This window comes from Podarcis erhardii (assembly GCF_964252035.2).
Source record: "Podarcis erhardii genome assembly, chromosome: 2".
Lineage (NCBI taxonomy): Eukaryota > Metazoa > Chordata > Lepidosauria > Squamata > Lacertidae > Podarcis > Podarcis erhardii.
Window position 1 is genome coordinate 117,531,703 of NC_138498.1, and position 19,665 is coordinate 117,551,367.

The 19,665-nt window shown below is 44.2% G+C and overlaps 2 protein-coding genes across 6 annotated transcripts in view; both read right to left on the reverse strand.

Moving 5' to 3' along the window:
* LOC309335202 (uncharacterized protein) overlaps window positions 1-2,362 on the reverse strand; it is a 19,245-nt gene extending 16,883 nt beyond the window's left edge. The window contains exons 1-2 of the mRNA XM_081850075.1: window positions 1,370-2,362; window positions 457-583 (exon numbers count right to left, since the gene is read on the reverse strand). Coding sequence (XP_081706201.1) covers window positions 457-583; window positions 1,370-2,071 — 829 coding nt within the window. The 5' untranslated portion in view covers window positions 2,072-2,362. The remainder of the gene's footprint in view (window positions 1-456; window positions 584-1,369) is intronic.
* Window positions 1-19,128, reverse strand: part of LOC309336746 (zinc finger protein 446-like) — a 22,955-nt gene extending 3,827 nt beyond the window's left edge. The window contains exons 1-5 of one of the 5 annotated variants that reach the window (XR_014154067.1): window positions 19,024-19,128; window positions 16,627-17,614; window positions 15,712-15,838; window positions 8,622-11,556; window positions 8,200-8,582 (exon numbers count right to left, since the gene is read on the reverse strand). Coding sequence is in view for 1 of the 5 variants with exons in the window: in XM_081853005.1 (XP_081709131.1) it covers window positions 10,550-11,556; window positions 15,712-15,838; window positions 16,627-17,346 (1,854 nt within the window). In the remaining 4 variants the exon portion in view is untranslated. Of the gene's footprint in view, window positions 1-8,199; window positions 11,557-15,711; window positions 15,839-16,626; window positions 17,615-19,023 lie in introns of those variants that run through there. The other 4 variants (XR_014154064.1, XR_014154065.1, XR_014154066.1 and 1 more) reach the window with 4 other exon arrangements.
* Window positions 19,129-19,665: the final 537 nt, after the last annotated feature.

Below are 19,665 nucleotides of genomic sequence, written 5' to 3' on the forward strand. Positions count from 1 at the left end.
AGATCAATTTCTAACAAATATGGAACCTTTTATTCTAGAGGAGGTGATCATTTTTGAAGTTCCTTTTGCACATTTTCCAGTTCTAAATCTATCGATCTGTGTGTTTCTGAATTGCATATATAGGTACTGAATTTTTTTGAATTACAGATGCAATTTTAAAAATGGACCTGTCGGCCAAACAGGGAAGCTCAGAACCCACCCCTGGTCTAGACTGACAAGCTTCCCTCTCTGTGCTTCTGCCCCCTTTGCAAAAATGATTAATCTGCCCCATAATTGAGCAGGACCACTACTTAGCAGGCAATGGCCAGTTGTGTGGACAGTTTTAGGCCCCCAAACCCACAGAGCTTGAAGGTGACCTGGGAAGACAAGCCTTCCATTTTAGGTGGGGGAAAGCAACAAAACTGGAAATTCAGGAGTCCTGAGATATTCGAAGAGACAGACCCCAGAGGAACTCACCCAATAAGCTCACACTCTGCTTGTCCCCCTGCTGGGGCCTTGTGGAAAGCTGCATCTTCACCGTGCCCGGCAGATCCTGTTCTGCCTTGCAGGGATTTACAAGCTCCTTTTCTGACATCCCTGTGATCTGCCAGTGGAGAAGATGGAGGGGAGAAGAGTCAGTTCAAAACCAAGTCACAGTGCAGGCAAAATTGTGTTTAGAGGTTGGCGATAAATGTTACTTATTCCAAGGACTTGATATTATCACAATCTGTCACAAGAATGTAAGGACATAATATGAGCCCCCTAGTCTCCCAGAACACAAAGGGGAATGAAGAGGGTGGAGCAAAGGGAGACAAGAGGAAGGAGTCTCAGGTTCCTCACAACTGCCTCATTGGGTCAAGATGGACTGGGAAGAATTGCTGTGAGCACTAGGCCTGAGCTGCTTTGTTTCTTTGAATAAAGAGTGAATTTCACTGACACTTTGTGAGTTCCTGCTGACTTGCTCCCCACTCCTGCCTTGACACTGGCTTTGTCAAGGTGGCTGGGTGCCCAATTGGGGCTTTGTGCTTACGAACATTGTTGTACACCCCTTGGGTTGCACTGGCAAAAAAACAGACTGATAATAAGTTTTAATAATGATGATAATAATAATGATAATAATAGTCATAGCAACTCAAGACCCAAGAGTGGTTCAAGGGCACATTTTTGAAACCCAATTCAGGCATGCTTGTGATGCCTGCAGTACACATTTAAAGCACATGGCTTCTCCCCATTGAGTTCTCGGAAATGTAGTTTACCCCTCACAGAGCTACAACACCCAGCACCCTTAATAAGCTACAGTTCCCAAGACACTTTGGAGGAAGCCATAGGATCCACACGTGCATCAAATGTATGCTGTGGATGTGACACAATTTTGGAAACATCATCTTACCTGCACTTCCCAGCTGTTGACCTCCTTCTGACTCCGAAGGAATTCCTCCGCCAGGGTCACTGCCCAGGCACAGTTCCCTGGGTTACGTTTTCTCACCCAGCTCTGCATCTTCAGTGGCAGCACAGCCAGGAACTGCTCCAGGGTCACCAGCTCCAGGATCTGCTCCTTGGTGTGTCTCTCTGGCTTCAGCCACTGATGGCAACACTCCTGGAGCTGCCTGCAAAGCTTGAAAGGCCCATCGGCCTCTTCGTAGCAGAGCTCACGAAAACACCGGCGCTGCCTCTCCATCTCGGCACCATCTCCAGACGGAGTTCTTGCCTTCTCCTTCCCACTGGGAGTGGCACCCAGATTGGTCTCATGGTCCTCTTGGGCTTCCCCAGCAAGACGTGGCTGGATTTGGGAAGCCCACAATGCTCTGGGCCAGCTGTGGTCACCTGTCACTTCCTCAGAAGTAACCTCCCAATCCCTTGTCTCAGGCACTTGTGGGTTTCCCTCTCCAGAATGGGAATCCTGTAGCATCTCCAAAAACTCCTGCAACTGGGCGTCCCAGTTCCTTGACGGCTCATCGTTTGGCTCCTGTTTCACATTTTGTTGGGCTTCCACAAGGAGAACTTCCTTGAGCCTCCCAGTTTTTGGACAAATTGACCTTTGCTCTCCAAATTCAGGGCTCCAGCTCTGCTCCATTTTGATTTCGGGTTCCATGACCAGCTTTAGCACCAGCCACAATCTCTTGCGTCACAGCTTTTGTCTTCCCACAGGGACTGGCCTTGTTGTGCCTCTTCTCTGCTCTCTCTTTCACTATCAACCCTTTAGGGATGCCTCAGCGCCCTTGCTAATATCCTTGTCCTTCAGCTAAAGATATTCATCCAGCTGGACTCTTCAAATGAGACTGCAAACCATCTGGATCTTTCAACAACCGGCAGAATCTGACTGTCCTTGAAGCTAATACGACCAAACTTCACCTAATGAGGGGGGAGCGGAGGGGAAAATAAGACAGAAAGTCTATAGGACTGTTAACGGAAAAATCCGAGGGCTCCCTTGGACAAAAACAAAGACACCAACCAACTTGGAGCAAAACAGCAGCCTGTAGGCTTGGCCTTTATTGGTCTGTTGCAACAGGGTGCTCCCCTCACCCGCAGGAGAGAGGAGGGACCCAGAAAAATGGTGTGCAAGGCCTTATAAAGACTTTTGAAATTGCCACCCTGTAGATCAAGACCACCCCCAGAAACATCATACATACATCACAGAAGGGGTGTAACCTAAGACCCCTGCCCCCAGAGGGAAGAGCTGATTATTGTCCTTTGTTCCAGTCTGTGCTGAATCCACTCCCATATGCAAGTTCTTTGTGATCTTGATGGTCTTCTGTCTAGGACCATCAGGGTTGGCATAGCAACTGGGCAGGGCTCCTGTGTATGTGCTGGTATGCTCAAGGGATTATGGCTGCCCTGTATCAAACCTTCCCCATTTTGTAGTCCTTCCTTCATGGAGTAAAATAAAAGTGGAACAGTGCAAATCCGATGTATGGTTTTCTATGAATTTATAACAGAAGCGTAGCGTATGTAGTGTGTGTGTGTGAAGTTTGTACAAACTGAATGATTGGGGGGGGGGGTTCCTGCAACAGGACTGAAGACTAAAACCTCTCGGAATCTCTGAATACCCCATATTAATTGGGTCTGCTATTTCCGCACCTCCAAAAATCTATTTTAATTCCCAAGGAGCCTACAGACAAAAATACTAAAGGCACATCATGATACTTAATTCCCCTCCTGTGCTCACAAGCCAAGGTGATGTAAACAGCCAGGATAGCTTGCTACAGCCTCTGAAACACTTTAAAACAATCCCAGAGTCCCTTAGAAAACGGCTGAATTGAGAAGACACTCTTGGAATTGGAGGGGAATGTGGGCATGTGTCTCTTAACAATTCTCAGTTCCCTTAACAAATGGCGCTCCCCAGGATTTTATGGAGGAAGCAGCGACTGCTGAAAGTGGTATGAGACTGCTTTAAATGTATAGTGCAAATAAGGCCATACATAAGATTGGGAGCGGGTGGGGGATCTCAGCAGCCCAGAAGCAGCGCTGGCCTAAGACATTTTGCAGGGCGGAAAATAGCACCCTGCAGCTGGGAAGTCTAACCGTGCGGTGGGAGGGGACCCGTGGGGGTCATCCAGCCCAACCCCCTGCAACGCAGGGAGATGCAGGTGCCCCATATGGGGACTTGAACCCAAACCTCGAGGTTATCAGCACCATGCTCTCACCAACGGAGCCATCAGCAACAAAAGGCACAGCACCCAAACCTGGCCATTCCAAACCAGTTCCCCAATTGATTCTGCTTAATGGGAGGGCCAGCTTGCAACTTTTCCCAGCAGCTGACCCAAGGGATGGCGATGCCTCCGTCGCCCTGGTCCTCTTGTCTTATGAGACCTCCCCAAGCTCAGAAGAAGGAGCAATTAAAAAATCAAATTAAACGAAAACAGAAGCGGACCTGGGCAGACTCTCCGCTTCTTCCCACCTTCCACTCACCTGCTCTCTCACTTCCCGCGCAGAGAACCGGCCGCCAGCTACGTCATTCTCAGGTGCCAGTCAAGGGAGGGAGGGAGGGAACCGGAAAGCAGCGTCTCCCTTCCGGCCGCCCCTGCGCATCATCTTCCTTTGACATCTACTTGGGCCGCTCTAGGATTCGGGCCTCTGTTGCTTTAACCCCTTCATAGCTTGTGGCGCTTAGCCGCGGTCAAAGAACTTGCCTGAGCAAGAGATGGGCTGGAAGTCTCATAACTGATTGTCAATGGTGCAAATCAATGCCTGCATTTCCCCCAAAAAATTAGAATGGAAGTTTATTTTAGAAATCAAAGTGGACATAAAACCATACAATAAAAAAAAATGTACAAAAGGCTGAAATCAGAAATCAGATAACTAGTGTGGAAACATGTGTTCTTAGTTGCCCAACACGCTCCCTCTGCACTACACTGCTTTAGTAATAATAGTAATAATTTTATTATTTATAACCCACCCATCAGCCACTCTGGGCGGCTTACAACATATATAAAACATAGTAAAATATAAAACATTAAAAACTTCCTGATACAGGGCTGCCTTCAGATGTCTTCTAAAAGTTGTCTACAGTGGTACCTCGGGTTACATACGCTTCAGGTTACAGACTCCGCTAACCCAGAAATAGTACCTCGGGTTAAGAACTTTGCTTCGGGATGAGAACAGAAATCGGGCTCCGGCCGCGCAGCGGCAGCAGGAGGCCCCATTAGCTAAAGTGGTGCTTCAGGTTAAGAACAGTTTCAGGTTAAGTACGGACCTCCAGAATGAATTAAGTACTTAACCCGAGGTACCACTCTGTGTGTGTGTGTGTGTGTGTGTGTGTGTGTGTGTGTGTGTGTGTAGTGTGTGTGTGTGTGTGTGTGTGTGTGTGTGTGTGTGTATATAGAGAGAGAGAGAGAGAGAGATTGGATTTCTTTGATTTAAATCGGATTTCCTTGATCTAAATTGGATTTTTAAAATAAAATGCTTTTGGAGGAAAAATCATTCTAAATATAGTTTTCCATTTCAACAGGAAATAAGGATTTTTAAAAAAGTTTTTCATATGAGCTTAAACTCAATCTACGTTTCTTAAAAAAATAAGTTTAACCACATCAGTTAACAAACATTGATGCATATGCTGTAATGTTATTGCTTTAGTTAAATAAATGGTTTAAATTGTTATTAAGGAAATGATTATTTTTCTCCTTTCAATAGAGTACAGCAGAAAAGTTGTTCAAATATAAACAGTTAATTTATTAAACCTCACAATAATTTCATAATTGTCTATGTATTTCTAATAGTACAACCAAATCAGTATTTTTTGATATAACTGTAAAATTTATTATTCCAGAAACAAAACCTTCATCTGGTTGTAAATATTAAGATTATACCAGCAAGAATGAGTCCTTTTGTAAAAAAAAAAAAAAGAAGAAGAAGAAGATTTAAATCAAGTCTTACTGACTAGTGATTTAAATTGTGAGTTTTTCCTATTAGGGACAGTGTCCTAGAAGGCTTACTGATGTATGAACGGCACAATGAAATGTGTGTTAGGAGGGAGTTTTTTAGCACACAAAACTGGGTGCACATGAAGAAGTTAAAACTGAAAACCAGGTATGGGAGGGGATTCCACTGAGCCCACACTTCAAGATGAATCTGCCTCATTTGCCCTTTGTGCTCAAGAAGCAGACTGAATCACAGCCACCCATCAACATTTGCAATTCTCTGGATTTTCCAGTGCAGTTCTCCAGCCAGGTAATATGTGCAGCAATTAATCAAATTATAGAAAATTGCTTTATAAAATGTGTAAATGGGGGGGGGGGGGAGAGAATTACATAAAAGGAGAAAGTTCACACTATATTGCTGATGAATGTGGAAATGTGAATAACTGAACTTAAGACTGGAAAATTAAAAACTGAGAAAACCAAAACTGACTGATTCAGCCATTCCTACCCAAAACTTTGGCTTATGCCAGGCAGACTGACATCAGGGAGCCAGGCATATCCATTCCAGGGTTTGAAGGGTCTTCCTAGTGTGGCCTGTGGTGTGCAATGATGTCTTTCCTCTTTTCCCCTCTAGGATGTGAGAAGCACCTTGCAGAGGTAAGTGGCTCTTGCTCATTTCCATTAGCATCACTCTGTGAGGTCAGAAAAGGCCCAGGACCCCAGTTCATACATTAAAAAAGTTCTATACTTCTTAGGCACCAATTGGCCGACCATGCCCAGGAGAAAGGCCTCTGGTTTCTTCAGGAAGGTATATTTAAATGCCTTTTTCATTTCGTTATAAACCATCTCCCAGAAAGCCTTAATCCTTGGGCACGTCCACCAAAGGTGAAAGAATGTAACTTCTGTCTCTTTGCATTTCCAACATTTATTATCGGGCAAATGATAGATTTTTGCAAGCTTGACTGGTGTCACGTACCACCTGTAGATCATTTTCATTAAATTCTCTCTTAAGGCATTACATGCCGTAAATTTCATACCTGTGGTCCATAACTGTTCCCAGTCAGCCATCATCATGTTATGTCCAACATCTTGTGCCCATTTAATCATAACAGATTTCACCGTTTCATCCTGAGTGTTCCATTTCAACAGCAAGTTATACATTCTTGACAAGTTCTTAATTTTGGGATCTAACAGTTCTGTTTCCAATTTTGATTTTTCCACCTGGAAGCCAATTTTCTTGTCCAAATTGTAAGCCTCCATTATTTGGTAATAATGAAGCCAATCATTATTAGTTTTTCAAAACTCTGCAGTTTTAATCTATCTACCTCTTGTTCCAAAATTTCCCAATATTTCGGCCATTTGGCCTCCATATTGAGCTTTTTCTGAGCCTTCGCTTCCATTGGTGACAACCACCTTAGAGTTTTGTTTTCAAGCAAATCCTTATATCTTATCCAGACATTAAACAGTGCTTTCCTGATAATATGGTTTTTAAACGCTTTATGTGCTTTGACATTATCATACCACAAATATGCATGCCACCCAAATACATTATTAAAACCTTCTAGGTCCAGAATGTCAGTGTTTTCAAGAAGCAGCCATTCTCTCAGCCAACAAAATGCGGCTGATTCATAATAAAGCCTAAGGTCTGGCAGGGCAAATCCACCTCTTTCTTTAGCATCAGTTAATATCTTAAATTTTATTCGAGGCTTCTTGCCCTGCCAGACAAATCTAGAAATATCTCTCTGCCACTCCTTGAAACAATCCATTTTATCCAAAATTTGCAATGTTTGAAACAAAAACAGCATCCTTGGCAATACATTCATTTTTATCACAGCAATTTGGCCTAGCAATGATAACTTCAAATTTGACCATATTTCTAAATCCTTTTTCACTTCCATCCAGCATTCTTCACAGGCTGTAAATTTCCAGTTCTTTCTCCATAGTTCTTCTATGGAACTAGGCAGCCTTGTGTGTCTTCTCATATGGATGAGAAGGCTGGAATTCCTATCAAACCTTCTCCCGCAGTCTGGGAACCTGTGTGAAATCTCTCATGCAATGCAAGGTAGGAACTCCCCCAGAAGCATTTGTGTGGCTTCTCTCCTGCATGGGTCCTTTCATACCATTTAAGATAAGGGACATGTCAGAAAACTGTTCCAAAAGACTGCACACTTGTGTGGCTGTGTAGGATTAGATTTTTGTGCTGCTGCATCACACTGTTGACTCATGTTTGTTTGCTAGGACTCCTAGATCCTTGCCACATTTACTACTGGCAAGTCAGGAGTCCTCCATCTTAAATTTGCGCTATTCCTGCCTAAGTGTAGAACCAGACATTTGTCCATATGGAAATTCATTCTGTTACAGTGGTACCTCGGGCTACAGATGCTTCAGGTTACAGACTCCGCTAACCCAGAAATAGTACCTCGGGTTAAGAAGTCGCACGGCGGTGGCATGGTGGCAGTGGGAGGCCCCATTAGCTAAAGTGGTACCTCAGGTTAAGAACGCTTTCAGGTTAAGAACGGATCTCCAGAACGAATTAAGTTCTTAACCTGAGGTACCACTGTACTGGGGCCCCGTTCTCCAATCTGTTAATGTCATCCTGAATCCAGATATAATAGTATTCTGTGGCATTAACTATTTCTCCCAGTTTGGTGTTACCTGCAAATGTAATTAGCATCCCTTCAAATACCTTCACCCAAGTTGTTTATAAAGACGTTGGAAAACAACGGGCCCAGGACCCTGCACCACCCCACTTGTCACTTTTTTCCAGGATGAGGAACCATTAATGAGTACTCTTTGGGGTCTGTCACTCAACCAGCTACAAATCCACCTAAGAGTAACATATGGGGCTGGGCAGATTATGGACAACACTACTGGTTCCTTTTTTCCACATTTTATTTTTATTGATACTCATCCAAAGATATACAAAAGTTTATACACAGTGCAAAGTATATTCTTATACCTGAATAAAAGAAATATTTTTAAAAATCTAATCTAAAAAGAAATAGGAGCAGGGAGAAGGGAAAAAATAAACAGAAGAAAAAGAAAAGAAAATGGGAGAAATAGAAAAAGATGGAAAGACTTCTGATTCTCTGTCAAGTAAATATAACAACTTGTTCAAAACATTCACTCAAATTGACATCCAATCATTCTATTTTCTATAAGCCAGTATTATTTTCAATCTTCAGGTCCAGATATTGCATGTTGACTGTCTCTTTCATGCAAAAACCCCACAGTAATTTTCCAATCCTTAATAAATATCAATTGATTTCTTTATTATATTCCCACCCTTCTTCCTCCCAAAAGAGCCCAGGGTGGCAAACCAATGAGTAGCCAAGGAACACAAAACAAAACAAAACAAAACATATTTAAGCTATTTAAAAGCAGTTTAAATATCTGAAAACATTTTACAACACTCAAAGGTCATTGTTAACACGTCTCAGTAGGGTTACCCACATGCCAACGTTTTTTATTTATACGTCACATTTTCTCTAGGGAGATAAAGTAGGTCCGTGGTTTTTCCTGTCCTCATTTCCCCCCCTTTAGGGCTACCTTGTGAGGTAGCACTCAATGGACTTTGTGGCTGTTGGGGGGCGGGATTTGAATCTGCATCTCCCAAGTCCTTGTGCTACACACTGGACCACACTGCCTCTCTCTATGGTGGTGGGGGTGTTAATGGACTGCAAAGATGTTTTTTAAATGGTTGAAAAGAAACATGCTGTATAAGAGCATGAAAGTTGAAGGGCATTGAAAGGGAAAGAGGTGGGGGCATGTCCAGTAATTCTATAACAGGAGAGGTGTCACTAGTAATGGGGTCAGAAGATAAATGTACGGTACTTTTTTAAAAAAATGGGGGGGGGGGTGTCCAAGGGAATCAGAAGTTGTGCCTCCTCTGCCGCAATGGCCTTCCTGCTATTCTCTTCCTTTCCTTTGAGAGGGTCTCCCTACTCAGCCTCGTCCCCACCACCCTGCAGCTGGCCCTTTGGCCCTTGTGTTTCCGCCGCTACCCCCCAAGAGTCCTCGTTCCAACTCAACGGCCTCTCCTCGCCCCCTCATTTTTTGGCCCCCACCAAGCACTTCCTACCAGAATAAGGGCGGGTGCCACCATCATGGACACCAACTGGACACAGCACATGTGCCGCCCAGAGTCCACCACCTCCCGAGGGAGACCATTCCACTGTCAAACAGCTCTTCCTGATGTTTAGTCGGAATCTCCTTCCTCGTAACACGAAGCCGTTGGTTTGAGTCCTAATCATCCAGAGCTGGAGAAAACCAGCTTGCTCCTTATTCCATATGACAGCCCTTGAGATATTTGAAGATGGCTATCCTATCTCCTCTCAGTCTCCTCCAGGTTAACATACCCAGCTCCTTCAACCATTCCTCATAAGGCTTGGTTTCCTTAGTTTTCTGGGGAACTCCAGCACATGAAGTGGCTGGTGTGCATGTAGGTGGCACAACAAGGTTAATAGGAGCCTTTTGGAACAGTCCCTGGTCTATCTACCCCAGCCTTGTTATTGCCTTATATGACAAAATGTATCGCTTGATTGTAAAAACAGAACCTCTAAGCAGTTTACAAGAAATATTAAACAGATCGGTTAAAAGTAGTTAAAAACAAGTAATTAGAAACCTTTAAAAAAAATTAAATCAGCAGTAAATTGAGAAGAAGTTAAAACTCTCCAACGTCTACACGTCTGGACAAAATGCTTTTCAGCAGGTGCCAAAATGAAAGCGGCAAAGGTACCTGCCTGGTGTCCAGAGGCCTAAGTCCCACAAGCACCCTGTTCTCGCAGGAGCTGACAGGACTCTTGTGAGAAACCCGCATGTGGGAACTGGGCACAAAACTCCTTTCCTCTCCTCTGCTTTCGGTTTTTTTTTTGGGGGGGGGGTTATGTTCTGGACGCTCAAATACATAAACCTACTCTGCCCTGTCCATCCCCCCTTTTGTGACAACTTTATGACCTTTGGGGGCTACTTCTGGTTTTGGTGCCATGCACGCCTGCGAAATCAGACGCCGCTAAATCGGTCGTCGCCTGTAATGCCTCTGAAATCTGACCAAGCACAGGTTCACGCACGCCCTTCATATTCACGAGGAATTTTAAAACATTACAATTTTAATATTTTTAAATGAGGCCTTTGATGGCTAAAATATACAACACCAAGAGAAGTACGTTGTGCAAGGGGGAGGCAGTGATTGGCTGTCACCCATAACTTCTAGTTCACGGGCTTACAAACTGTTCTTGAAGACCTCCACAAACCGAGCATTGAAGCGTGTTCTCTCTGTGCTTCCGCACATGGGCAAGCAGTTCAGCACTGACTCCAAAGTTTTCCCCGCAGATAAAACACGCGAACGGCTCCTCTGCCGTGTGGGTCTTCTCATGTTCAACGAGCTCCGAGTTTTTTATGAAGCCTTTCCCGCAGTAGCAGCAGAAGGCTGTGTGGCTACTCTCGCGGGACAGAAACTGTGAGTTCCAAAGGAAGAACTTCCCGCAATGCGAACATTTATATGGCTTATGTGGTGTGTCGCCTCGGTGAGTTTGCCGATGAGCTTTGAGCTCCCACCAGTTTATGTAGGATTCCGGGCAAAAGCAGCATTTATAAGGTTTCTCGCCTCTGTGGAGTTGCTGGTGTTTGAGGAGGACCGACTTGGAGGAGTAGCTTTTATCGCATTCTGTGCAGGAATAACGTTCTTCTCTCCCACGGGCTTTTACTTGAGGGATCCAGTGAAAGTTTTTCCCGCAGTGGGAACATTTATGCGCAGTCTGGCCAGTCTGGATTGTCTCTTTCTTTCCACAGTGGGAGCATTTATACAGTTTCTCACCTACGTGGCTTCGCTCATGTATCAAAAGGTCTGAGCTGCTGCTGAAGCTCCGACCGCATTGCCAACACTTGTATGGCGTCTCCTCCGTGGGAATAGCCCCGTCTGTACTCCCATGAGCCTTTTGACCACAGATTTCCCCACCCGTGTCAGATTCCATGTCATTCTCTTTATGCTGCTTGGCGGCATCTTTGCAAACACCCTTTTGGATAATAATTGGATCTGCTATCTTCTCTGTGTCTTTTCTCTTCTGTGTCTCTGCCCTACACTGGTTCTTATCAGCTTCTTCCTGGTACAGGAAATCCTTCTCTTGGCTTGCTTTTAAGGTTGTCTTCCGCTGCTCTGTTTGTTCAGGACTTTCTCGCAAGCGCTTCTGCCTCTTGCTTTCACTCAATCGCCCGTCCCCTGCTGGAAGAAAAACAGAATCAACTATATACACAGGAAACCCAGAAACAAATGGACATTGATCGCTTCTTGAAAATAAATGGATTACAAAAAAATGTCTCAAGAAAATAAGCTAATGTTGAATTACAAAATAATGGAGCAGGAGGTAGAAGGGGCCATCCAGAATATGCAATTGGGTAAATCTCCAGGACCGGATGGTTTGACTTCAAGATACTATAGATCACTGAAAGAATTGATAATACAGCCATTAAAGGAAGTTTGTAATGGAATATTGGAAGGGAAAAGGGCACCAGAGTCGTGGAAGGAAGCTTATATTACACTTATACCGAAAACATGAGTCTGAGAAGACACAACTTAAGAACTACCGCCCCATATCTTTGCTTAATGTGGATTATAAATTTTTTGCAGATATTTTGGCCAAAAGATTAAAAAAGGTACTAGTAGAAGAAATTCATAAAGATCAAGCGGGCTTTCTCCTGGGCAGACATTTGTCTGACAACACGAGGAATATAATTAACATTTTAGAAAAGTTACAAGTGAATATCAATACTAAAGCAGTTTTGATATTTGTGGACGCGGAGAAAGCCTTTGACAATATTTCTTGGAGTTTTATGAAGAAAAATTTACAGGGGATGGGGGTTGGTCAAGGTTTTGAAAATGGTATAGGTGCAATTTATTCAGAACAAAAGGCTAAATTAATTATGAACAATGTAGTGACGGGAGAATTTAAAACAAAATAAAAAAATTCCTTCCAGTAGCACCTTAAAGACCAACTAAGTTAGTTCTAGGTATGAGCTTTCGTGTGCATGCACACTTCTTCAGATACCTGAGAATTTAAGATAGAGAATTTAAGATAGAGAATTTAAGATAGAGAAAGGAACACGACAAGGTTGCCCAATCTCTCCATTGCTTTTTATATCGGTCCTGGAGGTGCTTTTAAATATGATTAGAAGGGACCAAACAGTTAAAGGTATACAAGTTGGAGCCAAACAGTACAAACTGAAAGCATTTGCTGATGATTTGGTATTGACATTACAGGAGGCAGAATCTAGTACTAAGAGAGTACTGGAACTTATTCAAGAATTTGGCCAGGTAGCGGGTTTTAAGTTGAATAAGATGAAAACTAAAGTCTTAGAGAAAAAATTAACAGTCATGGAGAGAGAAAGGTTTCAGCAGGAGACAGCACTAACACTGGTTAAGAAAGTGAAATACCTAGGGGTTAACATGACTGCTAAGAATGTGAACTTATTTAAGGATAATTATGAAAAATGTTGGATGGAAGTGAAAAAGGATTTAGAAATATGGTCAAACCTGAAGCTATCATTGCTAGGCCGAATTGCTGCGATAAAGATGAATGTATTGCCAAGGATGTTACTTTTGTTTCAAACATTGCAAATTTTGGATAAAATGGAGTGTTTCAAGAAGTGGCAGAGAGATATTTCGAGATTTGTCTGGCAGAGCAAGAAGCCTCGAATAAAATTCAAGATATTAACTGATGCTAAAGAAAGAGGTGGATTTGCCCTGCCGGACTTAAAACTTTATTATGAATCAGCCGCATTTTGTTGGCTGAGAGAATGGATGCTTCTTGAGAACACTGACGTGTTGGATTTAGAAGGTTTTAACAATGTTTTTGAGTGGCATGCATATTTGTGGTATGATAAGGTCAAAGCACATAAAGCTTTTAAAAACCATATTGTCAGAAATGCACTGTTTAATGTTTGGATAAGATATAAGGACTTGCTTGAAAATAAAACCCCAAGGTGGCTGTCACCAATGGAAGCGAAGGCTCAGAAAAAGCTCAATATGGAGGCCAAATGGCCAAAATATTGGGAAATTTTGGAACAAGAGGGAGACAGATTAGAATTGCAGAGTTTTGAAAAACAAAAAAATAGAGTGCGAGATTGGCTTCATTATTACCAGATAATGGAGGCATATAATTTGGACAAAAAAATTGGCTTCCAGGTGGAAAAATCAAAATTGGAAACAGAACTGCTAGATCCTAAAATTAAGAATTTGTCAAGAATGTATAACTTGCTGTTGAAATGGAATACACAGGATGAAACGGTGAAATCTGTTATGATTAAATGGGCACAAGACGTTGGACATAATATGATGGCTGACTGGGAACAGTTATGGACCACAGGTATGAAGTTTACGGCATGTAATGCCTTAAGAGAGAATTTAATGAAAATGATCTACAGGTGGTACATGACACCAGTCAAGCTTGCAAAAATCTATCATCTGCCCGATAATAAATGTTGGAAATGTAAAGAGACCGAAGGTGCATTCTTTCACCTCTGGTGGACGTGCCCAAGGATTAAGACTTTCTGGGAGATGATCTATAATGAAATGAAAAAGGTATTTTAAATATACCTTTCTGAAGAAACCAGAGGCCTTTCTCCTGGGCATGGTCGGCCAGTTGGTGTCAAAGAAGGACAGAACTTTCTTTAGGTATGCCACAACAGCAGCAAGAATACTTATTGCAAAGGTTCTGGCTCCTCTCAGGTGGGTAGCATTGCCATTATAAGAGAACAAGGGAAGTGTTCATGGTGAGTTCCAGCGCCTCTTTTTCTAGAAAAACAGTACTGGCTCCAGCTTTGCTCTTTGTGAAGAAGTGCTTCCCATTTGTCTCTCATTAATCTTCTACCACTTGTGATACAAAGTATTATGAGAATGTGGACTTTTTTTGGTCCCTAATCCCTTTCTCCATTCCATGCCTAAATGTAATAATAATATAATAATAATAATATTTTTTTATTTATACCCCGCCCTCCCCAGCCAAGGCCGGGCTCAGGGCAGCTAACAAGCAATAATAAAAATAAGTTGAATGAATACAACTTAAAAACAAAATTAAAATACAACATTAAAATATTGAAACATTAAAATATTAAAATGTAGTCTCATCGCAGGAGGAGAAAGGAAAAGAAAAAAGAAAGAGGGGGAGGGAATCAAACTGGCTCCAAGCCAAAGGCCAGGCGGAACAACTCTGTCTTACACGCCCTGCAGAAATAAATCAGATCCTGCAGGGCCCTGGTCTCAGGAGACAGAGCGTTCCACCAGGCCGGAGCCAGAGTTGAAAAGGCGCTGGGCTCTGGTTGAAGCTAATCTAACTTACTTAGGGCCCAGGACCACTAGGGTGTTGCTATTTATGGACGTTGAGGCTCTCCGTGGGGCATACCAGGAGAGGCGGTCCCGTAGGTACGAGGGTCCTAGGCCGTGAAATGGCTTTAAAGGTCAAAACCAGCACCTTAAATCTGACCCTGTAGTCCACCGGAAGCCAGTGCAGCTGGAAGAGCACTAGAAAAGCACTCTGCTCCCATGGCAGAGACCCTGTGAGGAGCCTCGCTGCAGCATTCTGCATCCGCTGGAGTTTCTGGGACAGCTTCAAGGGCAGCCCCACGTAGAGGGGCAGCCCCCATGTAGACAGCTCTATTTCCCCACCAAATTAAATAGTCCCCAAAAATTATAAGCCATTTGATTTTAGAGAACCCCAAAACAGTCTTAAAAACAGTAAGATTGCACTAAAAACAATTAAAATGCTCAGAAAATTAAAACCAGCAATAAACCAAAAACACATCAGCATTCTAATATCTTACTAGGGTTGTCTATAAACAAAAAATGTTTTAACAGGAGTCAAAAAGGGTATGCCTGCCTGATGTCAACAGACAGGGAGTTCCAACGTCTAGGTGTCACCACAATAAGAGATCAATTTCTAACAAATATGGAACCTTTTATTCTAGAGGAGGTGATCATTTTAGAAGTTCCTTTTGCACATTTTCCAGTTCTAAATCTATCGATCTGTGTGTTTCTGAATTGCATATATAGCTACTGAATTTTTTTGAATTACAGATGCAATTTTAAAAATGGACCTGTCGGCCAAACAGGGAAGCTCAGAACCCACCCCTGGTCTAGACTGACAAGCTTCCCTCTCTGTGCTTCTGCCCCCTTTGCAAAAATGATTGATCTGCCCCATAATTGAGCAGGACCACTACTTAGCAGGCAATGGCCAGTTGTGTGGACAGTTTTAGGCCCCCAAACCCACAGAGCTTGAAGGTGACCTGGGAAGACAAGCCTTCCATTTTAGGTGGGGGAAAGCAACAAAACTGGAAATTCAGGAGTCCTGAGATATTCGAAGAGACAGACCCCAGAGGAACTCACCCAATAAGCTCACACTCTGCTTGTCCCCCTGCTGGGGCCTTGTGGAAAGCTGCATCTTCACCGTGCCCGGCAGATCCTGTTCTGCCTTGCAGGGATTTACAAGCTCCTTTTCTGACATCCCTGTGATCTGCCAGTGGGGAAGATGGAGGGGAGAAGAGTCAGTTCAAAACCAAGTCACAGTGCAGGCAAAATTGTGTTTAGAGGTTGGCGATAAATGTTACTTATTCCAAGGACTTGATATTATCACAATCTGTCACAAGAATGTAAGGACATAATATGAGCCCCCTAGTCTCCCAGAACACAAAGGGGAATGAAGAGGGTGGAGCAAAGGGAGACAAGAGGAAGGAGTCTCAGGTTCCTCACAACTGCCTCATTGGGTCAAGATGGACTGGGAAGAATTGCTGTGATCACTAGGCCTGAGCTGCTTTGTTTCTTTGAATAAAGAGTGAATTTCACTGACACTTTGTGAGTTCCTGCTGACTTGCTCCCCACTCCTGCCTTGACACTGGCTTTGTCAAGGTGGCTGGGTGCCCAATTGGGGCTTTGTGCTTACAAACATTGTTGTACGCCGCTTTGGGTTGCATTGGCAAAAAAACAGACTGATAATAAGTTTTAATAATGATGATAATAATAATGATAATAATAGTCATAGCAACTCAAGACCCAAGAGTGGTTCAAGGGCACCATTTTTGAAACCCAATTCAGGCATGCTTGTGATGCCTGCAGTACACATTTAAAGCACATGGCTTCTCCCCACTGAGTTCTCGGAAATGTAGTTTACCCCTCACAGAGCTACAACACCCAGCACCCTTAATAAACTACAGTTCCCAAGACACTTTGGAGGAAGCCATAGGATCCACACGTGCATCAAATGTATGCTGTGGATGTGACACAATTTTGGAAACATCACCTTACCTCCACTTCCCAGCTGTTGACCTCCTTCTGACTCCGAAGGAATTCCTCCGCCAGGGCCACTGCCCAGGCACAGCTCCCTGGGTTACGTTCTCTCACCCAGCTCTGCATCTCCAGTGGCAGGACAGCCAGGAACTGCTCCAGGGTCACCAGCTCCAGGATCTGCTCCTTGGTGTGTCTCTCTGGCTTCAGCCACTGATGGCAACACTCCTGGAGCTGCCTGCAAAGCTTGAAAGGCCCATCGGCCTCTTCGTAGCAGAGCTCACGAAAACACCGGCGCTGCCTCTCCATCTCGGCACCATCTCCAGACGGAGTTCTTGCCTTCTCCTTCCCACTGGGAGTGGCACCCAGATTGGTCTCATGGTCCTCTTGGGCTTCCCCAGCAAGACGTGGCTGGATTTGGGAAGCCCACAATGCTCTGGGCCAGCTGTGGTCACCTGTCACTCCCTCAGAAGTAACCTCGAATACTTTGGGATTGTCCCAATCCTTTGTCTCAGGCACTTGTGGGTTTCCCTCTCCAGAATGGGAATCTTGTAGCATCTTCAAAAACTCCTGCAACTGGGCGTCCCAGTTCCTTGATGGCTCATCGTTTGGCTCCTGTTTCACATTTTGTTGGGCTTCCACAAGGAGAACTTCCTTGAGCCTCCCAGTTTTTGGACAAATTGATCTTTGCTCTCCAAATTCAGGGTTCCAGCTCTGCTCCATTTTGATTTCGGGTTCCATGACCAGCTTTAGCACCAGCCACAATCTCTTGCGTCACAGGCTTTTTCTTCCCACAGGCCTTGTAGAGGCCTTGTAGCGCCTCTTCTCTGCTGTCTCTTTCACTATCAACCCTTTAGGGATGCCTCAGCGCCCTTGCTAATATCCTTGTCCTTCAGCTAAAGATATTCATCCAGCTGGACTCTTCAAATGAGACTGCAAACCTTCTGCATCTTTCAACAACCAGCAGAATCTGACTGTCCTTGAAGCTAATACGACCAAACTTCACCTACTGAGGGGGGAGCGGAGGGGAAAATAAGAGAGAAAGTCTATAGGACTGTTAACGGAAAAATCCGAGGGCTCCCTTGGACAAAAACAAAGACACCAACCAGGATAACTTGGAGCAAAACAGCAGCCTGTTGGCTTGGCCTTTATTGGTCTGTTGCAACAGGGTTCTCCGCTCACCCGCAGGAGAGAGGAGGGACCCAGAAAAATGGTGTGCAAGGCCTTATAAAGACTTTTGAAATTGCCACCCTGTAGATCAAGACCACCCCCAGAAACATCATACATACATCACAGAAGGGGTGTAACCTAAGACCACCCCTCAGATACATCACAGAAAGGAGGGGTTGAGGGAGGAGTTGTGGTGGTAACCTGAGTGTCTTGTCACCTGGCTGGTTCCCCCTTTCCCCCTCCCCATGAGTACTTTCCAGGTGACAGAGGGGAGTTTGCAGTTTCCTGCCCCCAGAGGGAAGAGCTGATTATTGTCCTTTGTTCCAGTCTGTGCTGAATTCACTCCCATATGCAAGTTCTTTGTGATCTTGATGATCTCTGAATACCCCATATTAATTGGGTCTGCTATTTCCGCATCTCCAAAAATCTATTTTAATTCCCAAGGAGCCTACAGACAAAAATACTAAAGGCACATCATGATACTTAATTCCCCTCCTGTGTTCACAAGCCAAGGTGATGTAAACAGCCAGGATAGCTTGCTACAGCCTCTGAAACACTTTAAAACAATCCCAGAGTCCCTTAGAAAACGGCTGAATTGAGAAGACACTCTTGGAATTGGAGAGGAATGTGGGCATGTGTCTCTTAACAATTCTCAGTTCCCTTAACAAATGGCGCTCCCCAGGATTTTATGGAGGAAGCAGCGACTGCTGAAAGTGGTATGAGACTGCTTTAAATGTATAGTGCAAATAAGGCCATACATAAGATTGGGAGCGGGTGGGGGATCTCAGCAGCCCAGAAGCAGCGCTGGCCTAAGACATTTTGCAGGGCGGAAAATAGCACCCTGCAGCTGGGAAGTCTAACCGTGCGGTGGGAGGGGACCCGTGGGGGTCATCCAGCCCAACCCCCTGCAACGCAGGGAGATGCAGGTGCCCCATATGGGGACTTGAACCCAAACCTCGAGGTTATCAGCACCATGCTCTCACCAACGGAGCTATCAGCAACAAAAGGCACAGCACCCAAACCTGGCCATTCCAAACCAGTTCCCCAATTCATTCTGCTTAATGGGAGGGCCAGCTTGCAACTTTTCCCAGCAGCTGACCCAAGGGATGGCGATGCCTCCGTCGCCCTGGTCCTCTTGTCTTATGAGACCTCCCCAAGCTCAGAAGAAGGAGCAATTAAAAAATTAAATTAAACGAAAACAGAAGCGGACCTGGGCAGACTCTCCGCTTCTTCCCACCTTCCACTCACCTGCTCTCTCATTTCCCTCGCAGAGAACCGGCCGCCAGCTACGTCATTCTCAGGTGCCAGTCAAGAGAGGGAGGGAGGGAACCGGAAAGCAGCGTCTCCCTTCCGGCCGCCCCTGCGCATCATCTTCCTTTGACATCTACTTGGGCCGCTCTAGGATTCGGACCTCTGTTGCTTTAACCTCTTCATAGCTTGTGGCGCTTAGCTGCGGTCAAAGAACTTGCCTGAGCAAGAGATGGGCTGGAAGTCTCATAACTGATTGTCAGTGGTGCAAATCAATGCCTGCATTTCCCCCAAAAAATTAGAATGGAAGTTTATTTTAGAAATCAAAGTGGACATAAAACCATACAATAAAGAAATATACAAAAGGTTGAAATCAGATAACTAGTGTGGAAACATGTGTTCTTAGTTGCCCAACACGCTCCCTCTGCACTACACTGCTTTAGTAATAATAGTAATAATTTTATTATTTATAACCCACCCATCAGCCACTCTGGGCGGCTTGCAACATATATAAAACATAGTAAAACATCAAACATTAAAAACTTCATGATACAGGGCTGCCTTCAGTTGTCTTCTAAAAGTTGTATACAGTGGTACCTCGGGTTACATACGCTTCAGGTTACAGACACTTCAGGTTACAGA